The sequence below is a fragment of the Ictidomys tridecemlineatus genome, chromosome 8, assembly GCF_052094955.1.
Source record: "Ictidomys tridecemlineatus isolate mIctTri1 chromosome 8, mIctTri1.hap1, whole genome shotgun sequence".
Lineage (NCBI taxonomy): Eukaryota > Metazoa > Chordata > Mammalia > Rodentia > Sciuridae > Ictidomys > Ictidomys tridecemlineatus.
In genome coordinates, this window is record NC_135484.1 from 9167525 (window position 1) to 9194711 (window position 27187).

Consider the following 27187-nt stretch of genomic DNA (forward strand, 5'->3'; position numbering starts at 1 on the left):
AGCCTGAGAAGAATAGGGTTACATGGAGACTACTCTAGTTTGGCTTCAACCTGGAATGACATTTTAGAGCAGAAAGAGTGCTTAATTAAAGCCAACTTCTTTGCTTTACAGACAGGGAAACTGAAGTTCAAACATGTCATCAAATTCAGAGTTTGAGAGCCAGTGCAGAGCAGGGCAGGGCAGCTGTGTGAGTCAGCCTCACACAATGGCTAGGAAACATGGCCACTGGTTTTTCTTAGTCTCTGCTTTTCAAAATCGGTCCAAGAGACAGATTATATTTAAATGGGATTTAAACATTATATTAAGGCTTAAAGAACAACTGAGAGAAACAGACATCACTACTGACCATACTGAGAATTTAAAATTTGAATCTAAAAACAAGATATGGTAATAATGAATGACTAAATTTATTATGCACCTGACCATGAAAACAATAATGGAAGACACTGGAGAGAGGTGCAAGGGACCTACTTAATCCCTGGGGTGATTTCAATAGACTCTGGAATGTGTGGGCCTCCTCTAAACCTTGGCTCCAGATAACAGCCAAACATTACGTTTGCAGTTCTTTTCCATACACATTAAGAACTTTTTAAAATTAGAGCTTTATAGTAATACACAGTAGTTGGGTTCCTCCCGACAAACTAACACATGCATGGAATTCAATTTCAGTTCATGATCCCGACTTTTCCCCACTCCTTTTCCCTCACAATTTGTCTTTCTCTATTCTACTAAACTTTCTTTCACTCAATCTATTTATTTATGTCAGATTGGTTCTTTTTACTTATACATAAAGGTGAGATTGGTTCTTTTTACTTATACGTAAAGGTGAGGTTCCCTGTGGTATACTTATATATGCACATAACATGAATTTTTAAGAATCCACTCTGCATGACCTCCCCTTTCCCATTCCTCCACTGTCTCTTGATCATCTTCTTTTACAATCCTGATCTTCCCTTTATCTTTATGATATCCTATCCTTCCCTCCTCTTTCCTTTATTTTACTCTAGCTTCCTCATATAAAAGAAAACAGCCTTGAGTTTCTGAGTGTGGCTTATTTCACTTAGCATGATATTCTCCATTTCCATTCATTTACTGGCAAATGCCAATAATTTCATTCTTTTTTTATGGCTGGGTAGAACTCCATTGTGTGTGTCCAATGTGTATACATACAATACACAAACACACACTTCACAATTTCTTAATCCATTCACCTGTTGATTGGCACCTGAGTTGATTTCATAATTAGGCTATTGTGAGTTGTGCTGCTATTAAACACTGAGGTGGCTGTATTGCTATAGCATGCTGACTTTGGATTTTTGGGGAAAATACTAAGGAGTGGAATGGCTGGGTTATGTGGTGAGTCCACCCCTAGTTTTTTGAGGAATCTCCATATTGCTTTGCAGAGTGGTTGCACTAGTCTGTAGTCCCAACAATAATGTGTAAGTGTATCTTTTCCCCCAAAAGCTCACCTGCATTTATATTTGTTTGTATTCTTGATCATTGCCACTCTGACTGAAGTAAGATAAAATTTTAACGTAGTTTTGATTTGCATTTCCCCGATTACTAGAGATGTTGAGCATTTTTTCATATATTTAAATCAATCTTGCATCCCACAAATGAAACCCACTTGTTCATGGTGTATTTTGAATGTGGTTTGTTAATATTTTATTAAGAATTTTGCATCTATGTTCATCAGGAATATTGGTCAGTAGATTTCTTTCCTTGTTGCATCTTTGTAGAGTTTTGGTTTCAGGGTTATACTGGCTTCACAGAATGTATTTGGGAGTGTTCCCTCCCTTTCAATTTCATGGAATAATATGAGAAAGACTGGTGTTAGTTCTTCTTTAAAGGTCTTTTCTGGAAGGGTTTTCATTGCTGTTTCAACTTCATTACTTGATATTGGTCTGTTTAGATTTTCTATATCTGATTCAATTTGGGCAGGTAACATGTAACTAGAAATCTGTCAATGTCTTCTACATTTTCCAGTTTATTAGAGTATATATTTTCAAAATAAAATTCTGATAATCCTCCAGATTTCAGAAGGGTCTGTGGTGATATCTCCTTTTACATTTCTGATCTTGTTGACTTGAGTGTTCTCTTTCTTTTGGTTAGTTTGGCTAAGGGTATGTTAACCTTATTTATCTTTTCAAAGACCCAACACTTTGTGACACTGATCCTGTATGTTGTTTTCTTATTTTCAATTTCATTGTTTTTGGCTCCGATCTTAATTACTTCCTATCTTCTACTGGTTTTGGAACTGGTTTGTTCTTTTTCTAAGGCCTTGTAGTAGAGCATAAGTTTATTTATTCAGGACCTATTTTTTAATGTAGGCACTCAGGGCTATACATTTTCCTCTTAGAACTGCTTTCATGCTGTCCCAGAGATATGCTGTATCTCTGTTCTCGTTAAGTTTTTAATAATTTCTTTATTTCTATTCTCATTTCTTCTTCAAGCCTTTCTTTTTTTTTGAGGGGGGGTGTTAGTACCAGGAATTGAACCCAGGGGTGCTTAACAACGGAGCCACACCCCTAGTCTTTTTTGTTTTGAGATAGGGTCTCACTAAGTTGCTTAGGGGTTTGCCAAATTGCTGAGGCTGGCTTTGAACTTGCAGTCCTCCTGCCTCAGCCTCCTAAGCCACTGTACTACAAGTGTGTGCCATCATGCCTTGCCTTTGAACCATTCTTTTTTTTTTTTAGTTGTAGATGGCCACAATACCTTTATTTTATTCATTTTTATGTGGTGGTGAGGATGGAATCCAGTGCCTCACACATGTTAGGCAAGCGCTCTATCACTGAACCACAACCCTGGCCCTATTTTGTATTTTGGGGACAGGGTTTCACGGAGTTGCTCAGCACCTCGCTTTTTGCTGAGGCTGGCTTTGAACTCACAATCCTCCTGCCTCAGCCTCCCGAGCTGCTGGGATTACAGGCATGTGCCATCGCGACCAGCTGGGGGTTGATTTTTAGCTCCCCTGTGTGTAGTTAATCTTTTGAGTATATTTTGTAGTACTGGCTTGGTGCTCACAAATTCTTTTAGTTTATTCTTGTTATGGAAAGTATTTGTTTCCCCCTTGGATTTGCTACTAGCTTTGCTGAGTATAGTAACTTTGGATGGCAGTTGTTTTCTTTTAGACCTTAGAATATCTCATTCCAGGCCCTCCTTGATTTTAGGGTCTGAAGTGAGAAATCAGAAGTGAGCCTTACTGGTTTGCCTCTAAACTGGATGAATATTCTTTAATAACTACTTTGAATCATGAACTTGGAACACTTAAAAACAAGTATTAGTAATTTTAGAAAACAAGCTATTTGAAACAAAAGTACCTGAAGAAGATGACATACTTTTTGTCCTTCAAGTTACACTATGAAGTATACTATATAAACTTACTAGAATTCTCTACCAAAAATCTTACAGTGCTAAGTCCATATTCACTCTTTGCCACATGCATTCTTGTTAAGCAGTAAGATTGCAAGTATTATAAAAAAACATTTTTTCTTTAAGATAAATCTAAGTGAAAATAGATCTCGGGAACATATTCATTGTAGTCTAGGAATACATGCTTTGGGTATTGATGGCCTGGAATTCTGGCTAGGTCACTTGCCACCTGTGTGAGCTTGAGTGTTACCTGACCTCCCTGGCCTTCGGTTTTCCCCATTAAGACAGGGACTATATGTACCACAAAGGGACATGAAAATGCATGCAAATGATTTTGTACAATGCCTGGGACATGGTTAGTTATTAATAAAAGAGTAGAACTTTTAAGAGACAGCTGTTATTGCCAGGAATGGTGACAAATGCCTGTAACTCCAGGGGCTAGGGAGACTGAGGCAGGAGGATTGTAAGTTCAAAACCAGCCTCAGCAACTTAGAAATTTAACAAAACCCTGTCTCAAAATAAAAAATGTAAGGGACTAGGGTTGTGGCTCAAGTGGTAGAGCACTCACCTAGCACACGTGAGGCATTGAGGTTGTTCCTCAGCACCACATAAAAACAAAATATTGTGCCCACCTAAATCTAAAAAAATATTTATAAAAATATAAATAAATAATAAAAAATTTTAAAAAAGGGCTGGAGATGTTGCTTAGTAGTTATGTGCCTCTGGGCTTAAACCCTGGTATCTTCCCCTCAAAAAGTGTAGCTGATATTAATATTATTTTTAGCTTTCTTTAGCTTCATACATGTATTTACATTTCTTATTAGTAATTATTTTTAGCAATGATAGCTAAATATACCATGGAGTTTATAAAGTAAAATAAAAGTTATTTGGTAGATCATTAAATGGAATAAATATTTTGCTAATGCTCTAAAATGATTTTTAAAAATCAACTTGCAAGCTAAGATGCAAATTAAAATGGCCAAGCCATACCCAAAACTCAACAGATCACTGAACACAGAAGAAGAGCCAACTGCCTCCTTGTATTTTAGATATATTACTAAACTCAGAGCCTGGTTTCCTCGTCTCCTTTTGAAGCTTACTTGTTAAGTGGCAGCTTCATGGAGGAGGCCCCAGGACGACTGTTTCCCCGCTGGACACCTGCTTCCGCTGACTCTGAGTCCTTAAAGTAAGGAGAAGAGGACTTGGGGTCATCCCAGTCTTCATCCCAGTCATCGTCATCACCAGTTGCTAGAGGTGAGAACAGAAGAACATCAGTAAAAAAAATAACAAAATAATAAAATAAAATTACTTAATTTTCTGATAACAACTACTGAACAAACTAGTCAATTTTTTGACAGGCAGAAAAAAGGATGTAATATAGGAGTATAATGTAGGTGTTAAGAGAACAGGCTTTGCAGTCAGACAATTTTAGGCTTGAATCATGACAAAAGACAAATGATAAAAGACAAAAAAGTGCAAAAGATAAATTAGAAACAAACAGGGTTGTCAGGTCAACTGACTTTTGACAAGGGCACTCAGACGACTCAATGGGGAAAGGATAGACTCCTTTATCCATAGTTTTACTTCCTGCAGTTTTAGTTACCCAGAGTCAACCATGGTCCAAAAATATTAAATGGAAAATTTCAGAAACAAACCAGTACTAAGTTATAAACTGCACTATTTCACATTGCATGATGAAACCTGGTGACTTCCTGCTCCATCCTACTGAGGATGCAGATCACCTCTTTGTCTGCTTATCCATGCTGGATACACCATCACCTATCAGTCAGCCAGCTGGGTCATGAGGTGGACTGGCTGACATATCTCAGTGTTCAGGTAACCCTTATTCTATTTAATAATGCCTCCAAAGCACAAACATAGTGAGGCTGAAAATTCAGATGTGACAAAGAAGCTGTAAAGTGCTTCCATTGAGCAAAAAAGGAGGAATTCTTGACTTAAGAAGGAAAAAAAATCATGGACTGAGTTTGCTAAAATCTATACTAAGAACAACTCTTCTACCCATGAAATCAGGAAGAAGGAAAAAGAAATCCTTGCTAGTTTTGCTGTCACATATCAAATTGTAAAAGTTGATTATAGTGTGTGATAAATACTTGGTTAAGTTAGAAAAGGCATTAAATCTGCTGTGCTAGCGTTTGAAAAGCTCTATTCCCTTCAAAAAGATGGGACTAGAAGTTTAGCTACAGCAGTGTCCATTAATAAAACCCCTTCTGTGGCCCCCCCCAAAAAAGAAAAGAAAAGGCATTAAATCATAGATTTTCATATTGCAGTGTTGGACATCCACTATGGGTCTTGGAACATGTTACCCCAGAGAAGGGGAACTACTATAACCCAATTAGAAATGGACAAAAGACCTAAATAAATATTTTTCCAGATATACAAATTGCTGACAGATTTATAAAAAAATGCTCAACATCACTAGTCATCAGAGAAATTCAAATCAAAATCACAAGAAGGTATCATCATCTCACAGGTGTTAGGATGGCAATGATCAAAAAGTCAAGAGATACAGAGTATTGGCAAGGGTTCCGAGAAAAGGTAATCCTTGTGCATTTCTAATGGGAATGTGGGTGGGCAAACACTGAGTGATTTCACTTTTATGTGGAATCCTTGAAAAGATGAACTTACAGGAGCAGAGAGAAGAATGCCAGGGGTGGGCAGGACAGGAGAGGAGGAGTCCAGAGGGAGGCATATAGTCTCTCACAGGCCAGGTGGCCCCTGACTCTTATTCATGAAACTGGCTCTTCAGGTGTGTGAACCTAGGACTCCTTGACTGAGACAGGACTGAACGTTATAATTCATGATGGTCTACATTTGGACTCAGGGTTGTTTTTTTTTTTCTCTTTTTTATTAGTGAATAAGAGCAACTGTGAACAGTTCATTTGAATAAAATCTATTTTTAACTCAGATGACCCAGTGTGATACTGTGATATAATAAACATATATTTGATCTCTGCCCCAGTTTCCAGCAAAGGACTCCTAAAATACTTGTAGTTTCCAGAGCAAGAGGAATGCTAGGTGAATTTTTTGTTCTAACAGTTGTCTCTTGGTATCTGGGGATAAGAGACTGTGATTGATTTCAGGACTGACCACACTCAAAGTCTAAAATCCTCAGACACTTCAAGCTCCTTTTATTAGCTAGTACAGTATTTCCATGATCACTCATACATACATCCTCCTGTATCCTGTAAGCCATCTCTAAACTGAATATCTATGCTACATAGACAGTTGTTACAGTACTGTTCAGGGAAGAATGACAAGGAAGAAAAATGACCCTCTGCAACACACTGGCAACAGTGAGGGAAGTGCTTCCTTGAGCTCTGCCAAGGGCTTCAGCAGATTAATGGGACCCCAACAGGGCATCCCATGGCTGACTCCAAGTAGGCAGTGTCAGGGCTGAGGCACACCGCAGGACCCCTAGCCAATACCTGCTGCAAAACTGCTTGGTGCGTAGGGTTTGGCCACTGAAGTGTGGCGTGTGCACTAAGTGTGGGAAAAACAAAACCAGACTGGTTTTCTTGCCTCTCACCCAGGTTCCTACCAGTCACTTACAGTGGGACCCTGTCCTCACCTGGTCCTTGGTAAGCTTGGGGGTGGCCAAAGGCAGAGTCCCAGTTGTTGGCAGAGTTTCTCTGGGGGCCAGTCCCCTCGGGCTTGGCCCCCCAGCCATCCGAACCATCCCAGTTCCCAGATTTGGAGGCGCTCCAGGCTGACCAGGGGTCATTGCCACTGCTGACCTGGTGTGAGGGGGAGAAAGATATCCGTGACTTCTGGAAAGTGTGACTTAACTCAGCAACAACCCAACCCAACACAAGTGCTGAAAAAAGCCAAGAAAAATTCTCCTAATTTTAAAATCTCAGTATTTTTTTTCCTTTGAATGTATAGGAAAGCACAAAATGAAAGTGCTGCCCTCCTTTTCCTGGTATCAACATCCTGCTGTACTTTCTTAGGAACTCTGATAACAGAAACAAAGAAAGTAGTAGACTAGGATGGAGCCCTTTTTCTTCTTCCTCCCCAGAAGTAACTTTTTTGTGTTCATTCCCATGTGTTTTGTAATTCCACCGCACACGTACACACTCACAAATAACAACTGTTTTATGGGTTAAAACTGAAACAAGGGACTGGGATTGTGGCTCAGTGGTGGAGCGCTTGACTGACAAGTATGAGGCACTGGGTTCGATCCTCAGCACCACATATAAATAAATAAATAAAACACAGGTATTGTGTCCATCTACAACCAAAAAAATATATATTAAAAAAAAACTGAAACAATGTCATATTGTATGTCTTGCAAGTTGTTTTTCACTCAACACTGTATTTTGGATTATACATGATGATGATGAGGACCTGTTTTATAGCAATCTGTTGTATTTTTTAGGCTTTTATTTTTACTTGAAAAAGTAATACAAGCACAGGAAAAAAATTTCAAGTGGAATAAAAGGATATGCAATTAAACATGTCTACTACCCTAAGATGCCAGTAACTCTTTCAGAGACAACCACTACTATCAAAAGTCAAAACTGCAACAAAATTAGTTATAGATCTAATTGGCTTTTATTCAAGATTCACGAACTGGGCAGTTTCCAACCTACAACACAGAATGAGAATTCACAGAGGGCAAAGGGTTTTTTTTTTAAGGTAGGAACAAAAAATAGAATAATAAAACAGCTGAGTAGCTAAATCAGGTTTATTTATTTATTTATTTATTTGGTAAGGAATAAAGCCCTTTATATGTAAAGGGCTAATTTTTGCTAAAAGGGCTAAAAAGGACTTCCTTCCTTCCCCCAACTCAGATGGACTCTCCTGTTCTCTGGAAAAGCTGGTCTCCTTGGGATGGATCTGCTTCCTTACATTTCAGTTTGCTTATGCAGCATTTAGCAGGAAGGATCCCATTCTGGTTTGGCCTAGTCTGCTGGGGCCTAGGACAAGAGCCCAGGCCAGAATAAGGGCCTCTTGTATTTCTGTCTAACCTGAGTAGACATTTACTGCAAAATCCACAGCACAGAGATTGTTTTTTGTTTTAAAACCATGTAAGTAGGTCCAATTCTCATTTTGTTCTGCACTTTGTTTTCCTCTTTTTTGGCGGGGGAGGGGGGCAGCGGGTGGTTACTGGGAATTGAACTCATCCCCACATCCCCAGCCCTAGTTTGTATTTTATTTAGAGACAGGGTCTCACTGAGTTGCGGAACACCTTGCTTTTGCTGAGGCTGGCTTTGAACTTGTGATCCTCCTGCCTCAGCCTCCTGAGCCGTTAGGATTACAGGTGTGTACCACCATGCCCAGCTTTCTCATTTACTGGCATGATATATCCTCTAACGTGTAGCAACATATATGGACACAATAATGTTCTTTTACATGTCTCCAAAGAATTTTATTGTATTTAATTCCCAAATTTAATAAATTCATTTATCTTGTTTTCAATACAATATTACAATGTATAGTTTTGAACATCTTTTCCTATGTATCCCACAGAAATATGAGAAATGCTCAGAAGAAAAATTCCTGGGAAAAAGATATGTATAATTAGAATAAGTGGGTTTTGTTGGGATGCTTTTACAGAGACTGCAGGTGTGTTCCCTCATTCCTACCAACATGCTGGGGGGTTCTGTCATGCCCAACTAGAGGCTACAAAACTTAAAAAGTATTTAAAAAATATTTCCCTCACTATTCTTTTGAGCAGTTTTTAATGTATTTATCAATCTGTGGAGGAAATCTTGGAATCAGCAACACACAGCCCCATACTTTCAGAACTATTTAAACAGGATCCTGTAGCCCGCCTTCCAACCCAACTACCCAATATGTCTGGAAATTACTTCAGTATAAGAAATAACATAGGAGGCCAGCTTAATATTTTCTTGTATTATGCTGTTGTCCTAATGTCATTTAATGAATAATCCATCCTCCCCACTGATTTAAGTGTCGTCTTTATCACAGACTGAATTTGGGTCTATTTTTGGACACTCTGCTATTTCTTAGTGGCTGCTGGCACCCTGCTGCTTTGCAGCCCATTAGATACCATCAACACTTCAACATGACATCTTTAATCTGTTTAGCTAAGTGTGTTTAAATTAAACCAATCTATAAACTTTAGCATTAGAATGTCAAGGTTAAAAAATGTGTTGATTCTCACTTGAATCACCTTATGAAATTCACTGATACAGTCTGAGAAAATACTGCCCTTTCCCCCACATTTTCTGTATTGAAATTTAGGAACATGGAATACCAAGTTTTCCCTTTTACTTGAGTCTTCTCTCCCACATAAAAACAAACAAACAAACAAAAAAGGAAAGAAAGAAATGCAAGGAAACCACCTGGCCTGTCTAATGAGTAGCTCTTTCTGGTCTTGGGATGGCCTGTGGCTAGTCTGTTCGTCCTCTTTGCAAACCACCACTGGGTGGACAGCTGGGGCCTTGGGCCAGGGAGCCTGATTACACTCTAACACCCTCTACAGCTTCAGGAAAACAAAGTTACCCTAAGTCCAATATGAACAGCAGAAGTTTCATCACAAGCCTGTGGGCTTCTCAAATACAGAGTTCACCAAGGGTCACTCAGCTCTGGGGATGGACTTTCCAGTCACTCTGGTGGACAGTGGATATGAAGTGACTGTGCTGAGGGCCTAACAATGCTTCATGCTTTAGTTAGGAAAGAGCCCTTCCTCTGCAATTTTTTTAAAAAATTTTTTTAGTTGTTGATAGACCTTTACTTTGTTTATTTATATGTGGTGCTGAGAATCGAACCCAGTGCCTCACACATGCCAGCCAAGCGTGCTACCACTGAGCCACAACCCCAGCCCCTGAAGTTTTGTTTTAAGGGACTGAATCAGCAGCATATTCTCTGTATCCTCCAAACTCTAAGTTATGAGGCTTTGTTTTCAGAGTAAGAGCTTCAGAAAGCACAAAAGATTGGGAGACTAAGATGGCAAAGAGTTCAGAAAATTGCTTATCTAGAAGATTCAGCGCTGACCTCCTTCACCTTCAGAGGTGGTGGGTGGTGCTCAGGCACCAGTGAGGAGCAGGAACCCAGGTTGTGCTGGACCTCTCACTCCCCGCCTGAGGCTGGAACTCCAGGCAGGCAGCCTCAGCTTCAGAGAGAGTGCTGGGAGCTGAGAGGTAAATATGAAGGAACAGAGGGCTGTGGACCAGGACAGGAGAGTGGAAGTACAGGAAGCCTTGACAGCAAACTGGCCAGAAGAATTTTCATCAAGATCAAGGAAAGAATCAGAAGGGAACCAGTCACAGCACATACCCTCAAAAAGTCACAATTCATTTAATTAGGACAGAAAACACTACTGTTCTTTCAAAACTGTTTGTTTACAACTTATAGGCATATTATTTGGTTATGTATGTGATCCTATTGGTCTATCTGGTTATAATTCTTGTACGTTTGTTTGCATTTTTTTGGTAATTTTCTAGAACATTCTATCTTATTCAACCTGACTCCCGCTGACGATAAACCAACAGGAAGTACCTCTTTAGCTTTACCAGGGACCTTCCTCTCCTAGCCAGCTCAGTCCCTCTTGGTCTCTCTCTCCAAACTTACCCTTCCCATACATTGCTCTCTGACTTCTTAGCTCTCAACCCAAATGCTTTTGGCCCTTAAACACATACATCAGGTCACATTAAGGCCCATTCTACAACTTGGCTCAGGTTTCTGATTCTGAAATGCCTCTTTTATTCTTTTCTTCTACTTCTCCCTCCTCCCTCCCTCGGTCTTTCTCCCCCACTCCCTCCCTTTCTTCTTTCCTAGCATTGATGATTGAGTGTCACATATGCTAAGCAAGCACTCTATCACTCAACTACATCCCTGGCCCCGTCTACTTTTTGAGACAGCATCTAAGTTGCCCAGGCTGGTCTCAAACTTGGGATCCTCCTGCCTCAGTCTCCTAAACAGCTGGGAATACAAGCATGGGCCACCATGCCTGGCTTTCTCTTTCTTTTCCCACCCCCTGTAGTACAAAGCTTCTCCTACCACATATAATTAAAACCCCTTCATGAGGTCTCACTGTCCATGGAAGAAAATCCAAGCTCCTTATTCCATTGACAAATCAAGCATTTTGGCGGCCTGGTCCTTTCATTACAATCCATCCTCTATTTTCAATATCCATCACAAATCTTTACTCTTGTTTCAAACCTCACATTTTCCCAGACTCTTCTACATCTCTTGCCTTTTCTCATGCTATACTTTTTCTGTCCTGATTCCCTCTTCTTCCTACATGTCAAGGTCTATCCAGAGAGATCCATCCTTCCCAGAGCCTACCTGGTGACATTCATTCAGTCACATTCTGGTAAAGTCAGCCTTCTGTTACAGTTACTTGCTGTTAGTTGGTCAGGCCCACCACTCAGTCATAAGGCTCACAAAAGTCCTGTCTTATTTAGAAAATATTTTCCAAAATACTTGCAAAATACCTTGCATGGAGTGATATAACTTAAGTTGAGGAACAGAAACCCAGATCCACTCTTAAAAAAATTAAAGGAAATTATTTAGGAAGAGCAAAGAATGGGAATCCAGCTGTGTGTGCTCCAGGGGGCTTTCGGCACAGCTGAAGAGGAGGGGCAGAGGAAAGCTCTTAAACGAAAACAGAAGTCCATGTAAGCTGTTTTAAAACAAAGACAAGTGGTTGCTGGGCTTTCTGCAGGAGTTGGCATTAGTGTATCGGTGGAGACAGCCTCTGATAGTCCAGCATCCTTGCACTGGAATACTGGATGCTTCAAGTTTGAAGAATCTTGCATCGTCTGTTATGGGCACACTTGCGAGAGGGCCCTACATGTCCCCCCAGCTCCATTTTGTTAGGGTCTGACGTAAGAGAGTCTGCTTTGATACTGCTATCTTTCATAGAGGCAAGGACTTAATGTGAGTTCTTGATAGTGTAGATGAAATAATACTACAATTTATCAGAGATCTAACCTTTATAACATTATTGCTATTTTACAGAGGGGGAGATCAAATTTTCCTTATGTATACTACTTAAGTCTTTTCTAAGAATATGACTTGCTAGCCAGGCACAGTGGCACATTTCTGTAAATCCAGTGCTTCGAGAGGCTGAGGCAGAAGGATCACACATTCAAGGTTATCCATGGCAACTTAGCAAGACCCTATCTTAAAATAACAAGGGTTGGGGGTTCAGCTCAGTGGTAAAGAAACCCTGGAGTTCAATCCCCAGGGCCAAGGCAGGGATGGGTGGGGGGAGAGAAAGAAAATAACTTGCTGTGATTGATCACAGAATAAGTGATTTTTAGCAAACGACGGAAAAATTTATTTTTAGAAATGACACCACCATGGGCTTAAAAATCATAACTTCGGAGTTATGAAAGCTATCTCAGATACTGTAGAAAAGTTGGAAGATGCAAGCATAGATGCGTGGAGGGATAACGGTAAAATTTAGAAGGTGGGTATGTGATTATTTACTATGAAATTCACTTACCTTTTCTGTGCTTAAGATTTTAACAAAATGTTGGAAAAGTCAACAAACAAAATTTGCACGGACAATAACTGTCTTCTGAGCTTGGAGAGAAGATACACAGGGGATACAGGGAAGGGCTGTGTTCCCTGGAGTCACCTGCCATCTCCTGGTGCCTATGAACTCAGTGCCTGACACGCAGTAAGTGCTCAGTAAATTAAGTATTTGTTAAACAAACACCACCCAGGACATGTCCAGATGGTACAGCCCATTATACACAGAAGTTGTATAGCACATGTGGTATCGCCTAGTGCTCCTAGGGCCACAATGAAACAAATAACCTGAGATTAAATCAAGTTCAACAGAATGATTCAATCAGAGACGCTGCAACACAGTATGTAAGAGGCTATTGCTGGTGTAACACAGCAGACTGTTTCAATGAAGATCGGAAAATTAAATAAATAAAAGAATACACTCTAAAAGAATAGGATAAACAGTATAGCATAGTAAATACAGAACTGGTAACAGGCCCTTTATTATCATTAGTGAATAGAATGTGCTGTACATAAATGCATGTACCACTTTTACAGGATTAGCAGTGTGGGGGTCTTACAAGAGCATCACTAAAGACACCTGCATAAAGCACTGAACTATCACGTTAGTGAAGCCAGAATTAGACAGGCAATCAGCATAGATGAAGGTAAATCGAAGTCAGGTCAGATCAAGGAGGCCAATTTTGAGTGAGTCTGGGAAGCTGGAGACTGTTCCCTGAAGGATTGAATGTTAATTCCTTCAGAGCCTTTCCTCCACCCTTATCAAGAACCTGCCGCTTAGGTAACCTGTCCCAAGAATTGCCCCTCCCTACAAGGAGGGGTAAGGGTTGTTAAGTGTCCTTGGTTGCATCATCCTGCCTTTCCCCCATCAGCCTACCTGTTCCCCACCTTTTGGCCATCCCACCGAGCATTTTCTAGGCCTAGTCATGTACACAGGAAGGAGAGAGAGAAGGGGAAGAGGGCAGAACAAAAGAAGCCTAGGACATATAAAAAGGGCAGAATGTCTTGCTTCTGGAGGATACCAGGATACTAGCGATGGCCCCCTTCTCCCTCCAGGGAGAAGTCTATGTTACCACATTTTAAATAAACCCTGCTTTATGTGCTTTCTTAGGTGGGCTTCTCTAATGTTCAAACTTCAACATTTGAGGGAGCAGAACTCAACACCAGCAACCAGTGGTATCCTTAGGACAGAGCAACCACATCTCTAGGTGAGGGGGCTTTCTGAGCTTCATTATGTTCTTACAGGGCCACAGTCATATATGTAATCTGTCACTGACCAAAACATTTCAATATGGCACATGACTTTATATAATATGGGTAAAAAATGCACTAGGAGAATACCAGTCCACTGGGTGGATTTTAAATCACATCATGAAACTGGTGGAATCTGATTCAAGTAAACTGCACATGGGTACAGTGGTTAAAACTTGGGTTCTAAAACCCATAGAGGTTTAGATCCCAGCTTCACCCTGGTTAGCTGTGTGAATGTGGGCAGCTGGCTTCACCCTCCTAGCATTCATGCTTCTGAAATGGGTATAACAACATTATTTTCCTCTTCGGGGTTTTGTTAAGATATTAAATGACATAATGCATATAGAGCATTTAACATGATACCTTACAGTGGAACACATTTAGCAGAGGTTACCTTAATGAGAGAAGGTGCCAGTCTAAAATATAAAGAATGAATACCAGCAGTCTTCGAGCAAATCTTCACCTGAGTGGTACAACTATCAATTTATACTACCAAGGAAAAGGTCGGACAGCTATATTTCCAAATGTTTTCAATGACACGTCATGTTACTAGAACAACTTTAAAATAAAGAGATGACACTAAGCACTTAAGGGCTACAAGGATCTGCTTTAAGGCTCCTGCGGCCAGTAACTTCTTTGTTCTCAACCCCAATAATGCCTGTGGTTTCTCAACTGCAGAGGCTGCTCTTACAATAACCCACTCTGTCTCCTGGCTGAGGCTCAAGCTCTCAGGAACCTCTCTAGTCTTTTCTTCTAACTTCCCCTCCTGTCTCATTTCTGCAGAGTGACATTTTCAGACTCTTCTTTTTGGCCCTGCATGGTACCAACCAAGCTCTTCCTGACTGACTGTCCTCAGCGCTACTGCCCCCGGGACAACTCCACAAACCCTTCTCAGCTCAAAGGCCTCCAAGGTCTGGATTCTTTAGCAGTCCATGCTTTAGGCTGCCAGGAGAGCTTTCCTAGGACACAACCTGAAACTATTCCCTTGCTTGGGAGGAAAAGATGACTTTAAAGGTCATTAAATGTTTATTTCCTCTTGCATTCAAATTGGAATTTACCTTATTAATGGAAGAAGAAGGAGAAGGAGAAGACGAAGAGGGTGGTGACTGGCTAAGACCTTCAACACAACCAATCTGAGCCAAAATATCCACCTTGAAACAAAAAAGGTGCTCAGTGAACAGGTGAGAAGAAGTAAACCAAAGCCTTTCCCAGGAACAGCAAACGGGTGGCAGGGCTAAATTAGCCACAACAATCTAGCGTGCCACTCACTCCAAACAGCACATGCAAAGGCCCCAATCAACAGCAGTGCAGTTTACCTTCTCAAATCTGCTGCCCGGTATTATCATAATACAGCATCACTGAAGCACGAGAAGAATAAAGCTGCACAGAAAGAATGGAGCCAAAGTCATGCATGTCGCACAGCCACCAAAACAAACTCTAGGGAAAGGACAGCCAAGGTTTCAAAATGCCAAGGTTCTGAATATTTTGCTTTTAAAGATACTAGACAAGTGAGAGACCAGCCAGGATCAACAAAGTCACTTTGTTACCTGGAAGCTAGAGGCACCAGTGGGTCCTACCAATCCCTGCTGTGAGCAGGATGGACTGGTCAGTCCATGAACACAGGAGCAAACATCCTGTGTGTGTGCCAAGGTTCTCCCTGGCTTGCAGGGCAGCAGCTTTGTGAGATGAGTGACTGACTGGACCCCACAACACCGGCCAACGGCCAGACTGCAGCACTGTTGTCAAGAGCACAACTGTGGAGCAGCTTCCTGGCCTCAAATCCCAGCCCCACAGCCATGCAGTGGGGAGTCAGTGCGGTGAAGTCTACAGTGTTGTGAGAATGTACTTTTCCAGGTATCTCTCATTATTCTCATTTTACAGATGTAAATAAACATAAATCTGGAATTCAATTTATGCACGAAGAAAATCAAGATAGAGTAACATGGACCAGTTTACATTCCAACTAAAATTAATAAAATTGACAAACAGAAAACTGTTTTCAAATTGCTGGATATTAGGCAATCAACTCTTGGGACACAAGAAATAACAAAGTAACCCTACAGCTGCCCTAGATTACTTCCTGAAGAGATTTTCCAGGTCACACATAAGGGATAGAGAACCTACAAAGCACAGGGGTCTCTCACTTGGGGCAGCAGAACTGGCATCTGAGGCAGAGCACTGCCGAGGACACCCCAGATCTGAGGCTGACACCTGACCAACACCTCATGTGAAGAAACTGCCCCATCAGGGAAAGAATCACATGTCAGATCAGAGGACAATCCTCACAGGGCTGTTCTTCCAGCTGGTACAGAAACTGACCTCACAGTGCACCAGACACAGCAATACAGGGCTGTGCTTCAGTAGAAGGGCAAAAACATGTCTAGAGTGAATGTACTCTGGTCCCACTTGTAGAAGTTTAAAAATAGAACTGGAAAGAAGGAGAGTTTCAAAGTAACTAAGGTCTATACCACATCAAGGCTGAAAAACATTTGTGGGAATGCAAAATTATCCACCATATTACAAGGTAAAAATCACAATGTCTGCCATGTAATAAAAACTGACCAGCATGAGAAAGTGGGAAAATATGACCAATAACAAAGTAAAAACCAGTTGATGCCGACTCGTGATGACACAGATAACAGAATCAGCAATATTTAAGAGCAAGAAGCTTTCAAAAATCATATGGGGAGAGGAAATAGGCAAAATGGACTCCCAAGAGGTGACAACTTTAAAAGCACCCCCCCAAAAAAAACCCCAAAAAACAAATTTCAAAACACTCATGTTGAAGCACACTGAATCAATGTAAATCCATGGGCCCACGGTACTACAAACCAGAAGAAAGGAAAACTCAATCACTAGTCTGAGCAAACTTGAAACAACACCTAACTCTGAAAACTGATAATTAAAGAGAAAGCATTCTGTATTTACCCTCAATTTCTAACACGGTAGCTGCCTGGCTCCAGCTGATGGAGGGAAACAGTGGCAAGCCAGTCCGGCACCCCAGAAGCAACAACAGCACTGCTTCAGGCAAGGGCTGCACATGGAGGGAGCTAGGAGGTGAGGGGCTAACGGTGCTAAGTCACACCAGACAGCTTACTGGCAGGAGGAGAAAGCACATGACCGAGGCAAAAGACTGGCACCAACCTGAACCAGGGTTTGCTCTGATCAACCACAGCGGCTGAGAGAATGTGAAATGTGCAACATGACCTGTGTTACATTCTTACCTAAAATGTCCAATTGAGTCCATTAAGCCCATAGATATAATTTACAACTTGTAGAAAATAACGGGGATAAAGGAACAACTTAATACACAAAGAAACAACCAGACAAATCCAGCAGACGGAATTCTAAAGAACAAGCTAAGTCAGAATTTAAAAGTAGGCATTGTGCTAGTTTTGAAAAAAAGGAAATTTAAAAGGACACAATCAGATGTAATGTAATGTAATGCTGGGTCCCATCAAGGATACTTGTTCATAAGTCAGCTGTCAAGGACGTTCTGGGACAGTGGGAAAATTAAAACTGGCCTGCATATTAGGTGAGGTAAGAACTTACTGAAAAGGAAAGGTAAAGATTATCCACTTTTATAAGGCTGCAAACTTCTAGGCCCAGACTTTCCCCAAGGGTTCACAAGGAAAATGAACAGAAAGAAAGTTACCATTCACCTTTCACTAAGAAGGCTGTTTGGAGAAGGTTGAGGTTTTTTTATTTGTTTGTTTGTCTGTTTTGTTTTTAATATCACTTTCTACATGATTACAATAACAAAGTCTTTTTCAGACATTTCTCATTCACCAAATATCTAACAACCATGTGCCAACTGTGTTAGAAAGGGGAACAGGAAGCAAATATCTGTTTCCTATGCACAAACACATTTTAAACAGAATGATAAAAGATTTTACTCTTCCCCCAAAGGGTCTGAATTCTGCAATCTAGTAAAAAATTACCAAGCATGAAAAAAGTGGGAAAATAACAAGGTAAAAACCAATTGACGCTGACTCAGTGATGACACAGATGACAGAATCAGCAATATTTAAGAGCAAGAAGGGTTCAAAAATCAAATGAGGAAACAGGTCAAATGGTGTCCCAAAAGGTGACAACCTTAAAAGGCCCCCCCCCCAAAAAAGCCAAAAAGCCAGACACCCCCCCCAGCTCAAAAAACAAACAAAAAGCATTCAAGTTGAAACACACTAAATTAATGTAAATCCATGGGCCTAACTGGTAAGAATCCTAACCAAAATACAGAAGAACTTGGAAATTTCCTATTTAGTTCCTTACAAAACTTTAATTTAAAAGTCATGATCTAGTTCTACATATGAACCTCTATGATGAGAAACACTGCTAGAGAGATAAGTGCACACACTGCTTTAGCAATGAAGATGAACCCAGGACATACCAGATGTACTTAGGCCAGGTGCAGCAAGACCACTGACCGGGAGATACCAAAACAAGTCTAGTTACTTAAAATTCCTCTGCTAGTTCACATGCCAACCCACAGACGTCAATTTCAGGTGTTAATTATTTAAATAATTGGATAATAAATGGAGTGGCAAAATAGATGGGTAATACTTCTATTCCCTTAGAGGTTTATGTACTTTGCTAGCCCAAAGTCTTAACAGGAAGCTTTACACAGGGAATAGATGATGCCAGCCAACACAGCTTCCTTTGCGACAGACCTGCCTAACAGAAATCCAGGTGAAATGGCCTTTTATGGGCACTGCTGACAGCAGCTGCTGACTGCTGCTCAAGGCCCTTATTATTGCAGCTTTCAGGTTGAAAATAAACAAAAATCCTTTGTTTTTTTCATTTGTTTCCAATTAGACAAAAACTAGCAACAACAGAAACCACCTTTACAACAGATCTCATTAGCATGTATTCTTGAAAAGCCCCCCAGAAGAATCAAGTTGTCACCTGATAGAAGTCAAGCATCTGAAATGAGGTTAGTATGGACACCAGTACAAAGTCTTCCTTAAAAAGTCTGTAATCAAGTAGATTCATGTGGGGGATGGGAAGGTGGCCTTTCCCAGACAGGCTTCTAGAGAGGCAAGTTCAGCAGGCAGTTATGAGCCGTCTAGGGTAATGAAATAAGCAAATCTAATACTTTCGTGAAGGTTTTTTTTACTGGTTTAAAACGGTCTAAAAATAGCCTTAAGTGGTCTAAAAATGGACTTCTTTTGAGACATGAGAAAGCAAACTATATTGCCCTTCTTATCCCTTTAGTCAATAAAAATTACGTCACACAAATATGACATGGAAAGTTTCCGCATAATAAGAAGAAGTTATGTCCCTAAATAACCACTTAACTTTGTGTATGTATTTAATATCCAAACTGTGAAAAAAGTAATTAACAATCCCAGGGAGTTTTCTGTAAGAGCACGTGACGTTTTTGATTGTATGACCCATCAGAGGGAAGGACAATGGCTACTGGCAGACAGCTCTCAGGCCTCCAGCCAATGCTGGGAACACACACAGCTGAAATCTGTGTATTTCATAATACTAACACTGTGAAGCACCTTGTGATGTATTTATGACTGAGAAAAATAATTCATTTATTTGTTACTTTTTTTAATGTGGTGCTGAGGATCGAACCCAGGGCCTCGCACCTGCTAAGTGAGTGCTCTACCACTGAGCCACAACCCCAGGCCTGAGAAAAATAATTCAAATAAGCACAGAGCACTTGGTTACAGTGCAAGGCTTCTTATAAGTTATTGGGAATGGAAAACATACAATCTTTGCTTATCAGGCTTAGAAATTTACAAATGAGCGATATAATTTGAATTGGAATCACAAATCGTGCTAAGAGAACCCAGAGGAAGGACAGAGGAGGAATGAATAGAAACAAAAGTAGGTTTCATGAAAGACATGGTGTGTGAGCTGAACCTCAAATGGGCAGATGGATGACAGCAAATGGAAGGAGTGTTCCGACCTCCCTAGGAGAGTCAAGGGTGCAGAGAACAGGTGGACAGCCCCAGGGCCGGGTGCACAGCCAGTGTGGCTGCAGCAGACACATCCCTAAGAGCAGGGATGGGGCCATGCAGAGAACTCAGAAATGTAACTGTAAGTTCAGATGCATTTCTTCTACAGTTTTCCCATGTGCAGGTGTTCAGAGTCTGCTTGCGGAACTTTGCCTTACTCAAAGTAGTAACTGCCTCCTGGGACAGCCCTCTGACTTATAGCAGATAGCTGGTTCAGGAGCCAATGTAGAGTCCCTAGAGTTTCTTAAGCAAAGAACTGACATATTTAATGGCTTGTTTTAGAGGTATATAAGAGAACAATTACTAAACCACTATTAAGTACCAACTATTGTTCTAAATACTTTAGGACTGTTTTTTCATTTACTATTCTTTCCAATAATCCTATGAGGTTGTAGAAGTGAGGCACAGAGAGGTTAAATAGCTTACCCTAAGTCACACAGAAAGTATGAGATCTGGGATTAAAACCTAGGCAATTTGGTCTGGAGCCTGATGCCATGCCATGCTACCTCTGGAGGATATTTCAGAGAGAGACTCCATTAGAGCACTGCAAAGGTTCTCAGTCCTTCCCCTCCCCTTACATACATAAAGAACAGAGAACATACCTATCAATAATGAGGGCTTATGATAGCACCTGGGAGTTTTAAAATAGAATAAAAGGAGGGCACAGAAAAAAAGTAACATTCAGGGAAGGTCAGGAAGAGAAACTAGTTTTGTGGGGAAATCATGAGCAATTTTGAAGCTGAGTTTGAGATACAGAAGAGACTAGCAGACAAGAATTGTTGGGCGAAAAACTAGAAATTGGGCAAATGGGAAACTCAAGAGTGGGAGACATTTTTAAAGAATCATCTCTGTGATTAGGGAGGGTATAAGAGGAGAAAGGATGGAACAAAAAAGAAGGACAGAGGAGCCCCTGGAAAGGAAAGAGGTGGGAAGGAAGAGCAGTACTTCTGAAATATCTCCCATGTATCCGCCACCCTTTACCTTGCGGCCCCCCTGCCAACCCCCAGGAAACAGGCATCTGACTTCAGCCAGACATCAGCCTGGGTCTGACCCCAAAGCTTCCCCTGCACCACAGGCCTTGGTGGGGGTGAAGGGAGACCAGGAGAAACTGTGAAGCCAAGGAAGAGAGAGATTTGACGAATTCCATGTCATTAAGATTTTAACAAAATGAGAAGAAGAGTTTTTCCAATTATGCATATCTTTCTAGTATTTAAAGAAAACAGAAAAATCTCTCAAGCCCAAATCTTTCAGATAAAACACACAGGTTTATCAAACTTTTAACTAAAGTTTAATCCCATTGTTATTAAGTACAAGAATATTTTTCCAATAACTTCTCCAAAGTAAGGATTCTAATAGAAGCAGAGATCTGAGTTTTTAAAGATCTACAGTGAGAACCTTTTTAGAACCAAGGCAACTGACATAACTTGTCCACCAGTGAATGGGTGACAGAGACAAGGACAGCTATTAATGTGACTTTAACAGTTTCTAGGACTCACCACCACCTGCTGCTGACTCTTCCTAGTGGTACAGTGCTAATATGAAATGTTAAACTGTAAAACCAAAGAACAGGGAGACTGGGATCACCCATGGAAATGACCCGTCCCTTCCAAAGACCATGTGCTGGCCATCCTCAACCACCTCACACGAAACCTGTATTCCAGGAAGACAACAATCAGAGCTGTGCTCACGCAGGGAGGGGTGTGTGTATGTGTGCTTAAACACATGTTAAATATAACATCACGCACACTGCAGTGCCTTTCAAAAGAAGTTCTGCATCACCCCATCTACACATCTCAACCCCCACATCCCTCCTATGGCAGCCATGACATAGCATCCTGTGCTTCACTGGACCAGCCCTGATGACAGACACGTTACTTCATTTTGCTATTAGAAACAAAGCTGCAGCATAAGCTTCTTGTTCAGAGCCCGTGATCTGAGAGCAGACGTGCAGGATGAACTCTGCACTGCTGGGTGAGCTAATGCACCGCAGAGACCACATCACCAACCACCCCAAAAAGCTTCGCCAATTTACCCTTCACCAGCTTGGTAACAGAATGCCTCCCTGACCACACCTTTTTCCCACCAGGTATTACTGAAATGTTCTCATCCTCTGCTATTTAATGGAAGAAGCTCGGAGTGGCAGTTTCCCCAAGTTAGATATATATTATATTATATGTAATTTATCTCTATATATGTATACATATATAAAATATATATTTTAAACAATGAACCATTTCTTTATACCTTTTGCCCATTTTTTCCTGAGTTGTTTATTTTTTCTTATAGATTTACAAGGGTTGTTTGTATATTAATAGGAACTATCCTACATCTGTATAACCTATTAGAAGTACTTTTCCTAGTTTAATATTACTTTTCGACTTAAATGTACTGATTCTCTCTGTCTGCTAGACATGTATCAGGTTTAGAAATGTATTCCACAGTCAAAGGTCATTTAAAAAAAAAAAAGTTGCCTATATTGTCTCAAAACAAAGCCATGCCCTGGGAGAGAGCAAGGGCCAGAGAATGGGCAAACCTGGGAGCAAAAAAATTTAAAGCTACCAACCAATAATGGTTGTCTGGTTTCTCACTCAAAACACCTTTCAGAGCATTTTTAAAAACATACCATATTTGTAGCCTATTTAAATCATTCTCATATCCCAGATAAACGAGATTGGAGATAGCTATTAACATATTAGTTCTTACATTAAATTCAAATAAATTAATCATGGTCAGACTTTCTGGATTTTATTTTCACTTGTAGCTCAACTTTTCTTTGTTTTCAAAGGATTTGATTTAGGGCTGGGGTTGTAGCTCAGTGGTAGACCACTTGCCTTGAATGCATGAGACATTGGGTTCGATTCTCAGCACCACATAAAAATAAATAAATAAAATAAAGATATTGTGTCCATCTATAACTAAAAAAATTTTTTAAATAAGGATTTAGTGTTAGATTGGATTAATAAAATCCAGTTTTTCAAAAATTGGATTTATTATTTTCTTAATAACCTGGAAAAAAATTAAGATTTATACTAATCATTTATCACTACACTTGAATACTGCTAATTTATATTACTTTTTAACAAAACAAGATTTGAATCTTTGAGTTTGTGTCATTGGCTAGTCTCTCCTAAGACGACGGCTGAGGTACATTCCCAGAATTAAAGAGGCTGCTTCCTCCATTCACTCTATGGTCACTCCATCGCGTTCCCCTCTTATTAAAATGCTGCCCTTTACTTTCACACAAGCCCACTTCATGAGGATGTCTTTACATAATTCAGGGAATCTCAAATGGATTGCATCTGCTCCCAGGGGACACTTGGCAACATCTGTGGCTGCCACAGCTGTGTGTGTGCATCCTGCAGCACAAAGGCGGGGGTGGGGCAGGGGGTGGCTGTGGGAGGCATCAGGCCTCTAATGTCAACAGTGCTCAGCTTGAGAATCCCTGGAAAACCAGGTAAGGTGAAAGTACTATTTCTTTACATGTCATAGTGAGTAACTTTTAAGTGACCAATGTTCAAGGATTATAGTAACAAAGGGTAGAAAGATGTTTAACTGCTGTGATCATGTTGTCTCTGGATTTTTTTTTTTTTTTTTTGGAACAAGGTATTGACGCTAGGGCGTTTAACCACTGAACCACATCTGCAACCCTGTTTTACATTTTATTTAAAGACAGGGTCTCGCTGAGTTGCTCATGGCCTTGCTAAGTTGCTGGGGCTGGCTTTGAACTTGCAATACTTCTTCCTCAGCCTCCTGAGCTGCTACGGTTACAGTGTGCACCATGGTACCTGGTTTGCCTCTGAATTTTAAAGATCTGGGACAGACAACTTTTAATTCTTGATATGTATAAAAACTATTTTTAAATGTACAGAATCTACAGTTAATCTATGGCAATAGTACATTTTAAAGATCTGGGACAGACAACTTTTAATTCTTGATATGTATAAAAACGATTTTTAAATGTACAGAATCTACAGTTAATCTATGGCAATAGTACTCTGAGAGTGCTTTTAGAAGGTTTAGAGGATAGAGCATGTAAGCAAAATCACATCCTTGAAAAGGATTAGGCTTAACATAATTTAAAATACTTTATGTAGTTAAAAAATTACCAAGAAATAATACCTCATAAAGCCCCCCCACCCCTTTTGATACTGGAATTGAACCCAGAGGTGTTTAACCACCGAGCCACATCCCCAGCTCTTTTTTATATTTTATTTAGAGACAGGGTTTTGCTGAGTTGCTTGGGGCCTTACTCAGTCTGAGGCTGACTTTGAACTTGTAATCCACGTGCCTCAGCCTCCCCAGCCATTGAGATTACAGGAATGCACTGAACCTAGTGCCCATGGCAACAACATTTTGATACCCATCTTCTTTGAAACCCATGTCACTCATTCTGATTAAGCATTAAGTATATAAATGTACTAAGCAGATTCACCTAAACTGGTCAAATTTTAATAAAAACAAATGTAAAGTTCTGCTATTATTTCTCTCAAATTATTCTAACTCTTCTAAGTCTTCTTAAAGCAACATGATAACAGCACAACTGCTGAATGCCTGGATCTGCTCAGAACTTTTACCTTCTAGGGCAGCATGAGGGGTCTCCAACTCTGACAGAGGGAGCCCTGTTCTCAGGCCCTGATCCTGCCCAAGCTCTGACACTGACTACCTCCACAACAGAACCCTTCTCTTCTTTCCATGCCTTCATTCCAGACAGTATTTGCAACTTCAGGTTTTGTGTTCACAGACTTTTTAAAAGCAACTTTTGACATCTATCTTTTTTTATCATTGATTCTGAAAACAGTTTTTAGCAGGCTTAACAGGCGAGTTCTTTGTTAATTCCCAGCAGAAATGCCACACAACAAACCTAAAAGTTACTTTGCATATGCATTAGGGAATGATAATAGCTATGACCCAGCACAAGCTGTCATCAATGCACGTTGCTTTCAGGAAAGCCACCGTAACCAGCAGGACAATGTGAAACATACCTGGTTGCTGCTGTTGGAGGCTGCCGAATTCACTTGAGCTGTACTTGCTGAGAGGGAATCAAGGAAAGCTTGGTCAGCCACTGAATTTCCACATGAAAACTGATCTTTTCCATCATTAGGTAACATCTGAATGTTAGAAAAAAAATATAATTATTTTCATAGATTAGGGTCATTTCACAGTGGGAGCCTTTGAGGGCAAGTAAGCATTAGCTTCTGTTATGGAAAAGGGCTTCATGTTCTTTGAGGCTAAAAATTCTCCTCTAGCACTGCTTTTGCTGCATTCTACAATTTTGATAAATTGTATTTTCATTTTTACTTGAACTGTTATTTCTCTTGATATTATTTCTTCTTTGATTCATATGCTATTTAGAACTATATTTAAAAATTCCAAATATTTGCGGATTTTCCAACTATTTTTCTGTACCGATTTTGAGTTTGACTCCACTGTGGTCTCAGAGCAAATATTTTATGTGTTCTTTTTTTTTAAGTAGTATGTACTTAAATTTTTTTTTTAATTAAAAAGATTGTTTTTGTTGGGGATCAAACTAAGAACCTTTGTGCACACTAGGCAAGCATTCTATTACCCCTGAGCTACACACCCAGGCCTCTCCTTTTAAACATGCTGAGGTATGTTTTATAGTTCAGAACATGGTCTGTCTTGAGGATGTTTCACATGAATTTGAGGTGAAAGTTCATTCTGTTGTTGTTCTATGAGGCAGTCCACAGATATCCATTATATCCAGTTGACAGTGCTGTTGAGTTCAACTAGGTTCTTATTGAATTTTTGCCTGTTGGATCTGTTCATATTTGACTTAGGTGGTCTATATTCTTAAAGAACAAGCAAACCCAAGAATGTGTAAAAACACTATTTCTTTCTAGAAGTAAGTGGAATTCTAGAAAATTAAAATGCCAATATCAACTTAAACCCTCAGACTTTTCCTAATCTTGTTCATTTTTAGGATTCCAGATGCATAGCACACAGAGCTAACACAGGATTAGATCTCATACCCATGGACTGAGCTCAGAGGCCTGTGAACCATGGGGACAAGGTTGGGGTATGTGGGTGTACGTATCTGAAGGAAGATCTACAGATCTCCTCAGATTCTCCTGAAGGTTTCAGACTCCCCAGCCCTCCCTCTCAATCAACGACAGACAGGCAGCCTTCCTTCCCACTCCATAGCTGGGCCCCAGGGAAACACCTTCAGGGCATTCTTGCCCTCCACTGGAGCTGGCTGAAGCACTTCTTGATCTATCTTCAACTTGACTAATAAGCACCAGAGGCGAGAGGCAAGCTCACCAAGCACCTATTACTCTTTGAGACACCTAGAGACTACCAGCAGGGGGTGCCAGGCAGTTGACTCAGAAGAGGGTTTTGTCTCTGATGGGTCTGTCCCAAGCAGGGACCTCCTTCAGGGTGTTGTGCCACTGTCCTTGGGACCTATCACAGCAGAGCACAAGGCAATTCTCATAGCCGGGCACTCAAGCCACTCTTCTGCCTAAGAAAACGGGAGAAGGAACTGAGAGGCGTGTCCGTTGAGAAAATCTGTTTAAATTTTGTGAATTGACTACAATAAACATGTCCAGGCAACAGCTATTACACAACACTAGCAAAGGAAAAGTAAGAATTTTAATTCAGAAATACTAAAAGGAACTTAATCTAAATGTCTGTAGTTACTCTTTGTAGCTTGGATCTATAGGTAATATACTTTCTTAGTTCCTCTTCAATGTATTTTCCATATTATATACAATTTGCATTTATTTCTTTTATAATTATTACTTTTGCATTTTTATGATTTTTTTTGGACAAATATTACTGTCTTCTGGCTGTGCTTTGACAAATGATGAAAAGATGCTTGAAGTTCTTACTTCTACGTAGTCTGTGGGTACGAGCCCTCGCTCTCCTTTGCTGTTTCTTCCTTCCAGCCATCCTCCACCCACATCCTGATAAAGTTACCAAGAAAGAAAAGAAAAAGACCACAGTTAGAATTTCATGTAGAAATTTCACTTTGGAAATTGTTATAAATGTATTTGTAAAATATTACAAATATAAATTGTTAGACTGAAAATCGATAAACATTAAGATTTTTATTACTTCAGAGTTAACATTATACAAAATTTTAAATTTTAAAACCTTTTTTACTCCAG

General features: G+C 40.2%; 1 protein-coding gene across 2 annotated transcripts in view; it reads right to left on the reverse strand.

Moving 5' to 3' along the window:
• Positions 1-27187, reverse strand: part of Snx9 (sorting nexin 9) — a 103238-nt gene that overhangs the window by 29741 nt on the left and 46310 nt on the right. For both annotated transcript variants that reach the window (XM_078018832.1, XM_013356916.4), the window contains exons 3-6: positions 26909-26983; positions 25043-25168; positions 6962-7127; positions 4473-4620 (exon numbers count right to left, since the gene is read on the reverse strand). In XM_078018832.1, coding sequence (XP_077874958.1) covers positions 4473-4620; positions 6962-7127; positions 25043-25168; positions 26909-26983 — 515 coding nt within the window. The remainder of the gene's footprint in view (positions 1-4472; positions 4621-6961; positions 7128-25042; positions 25169-26908; positions 26984-27187) is intronic.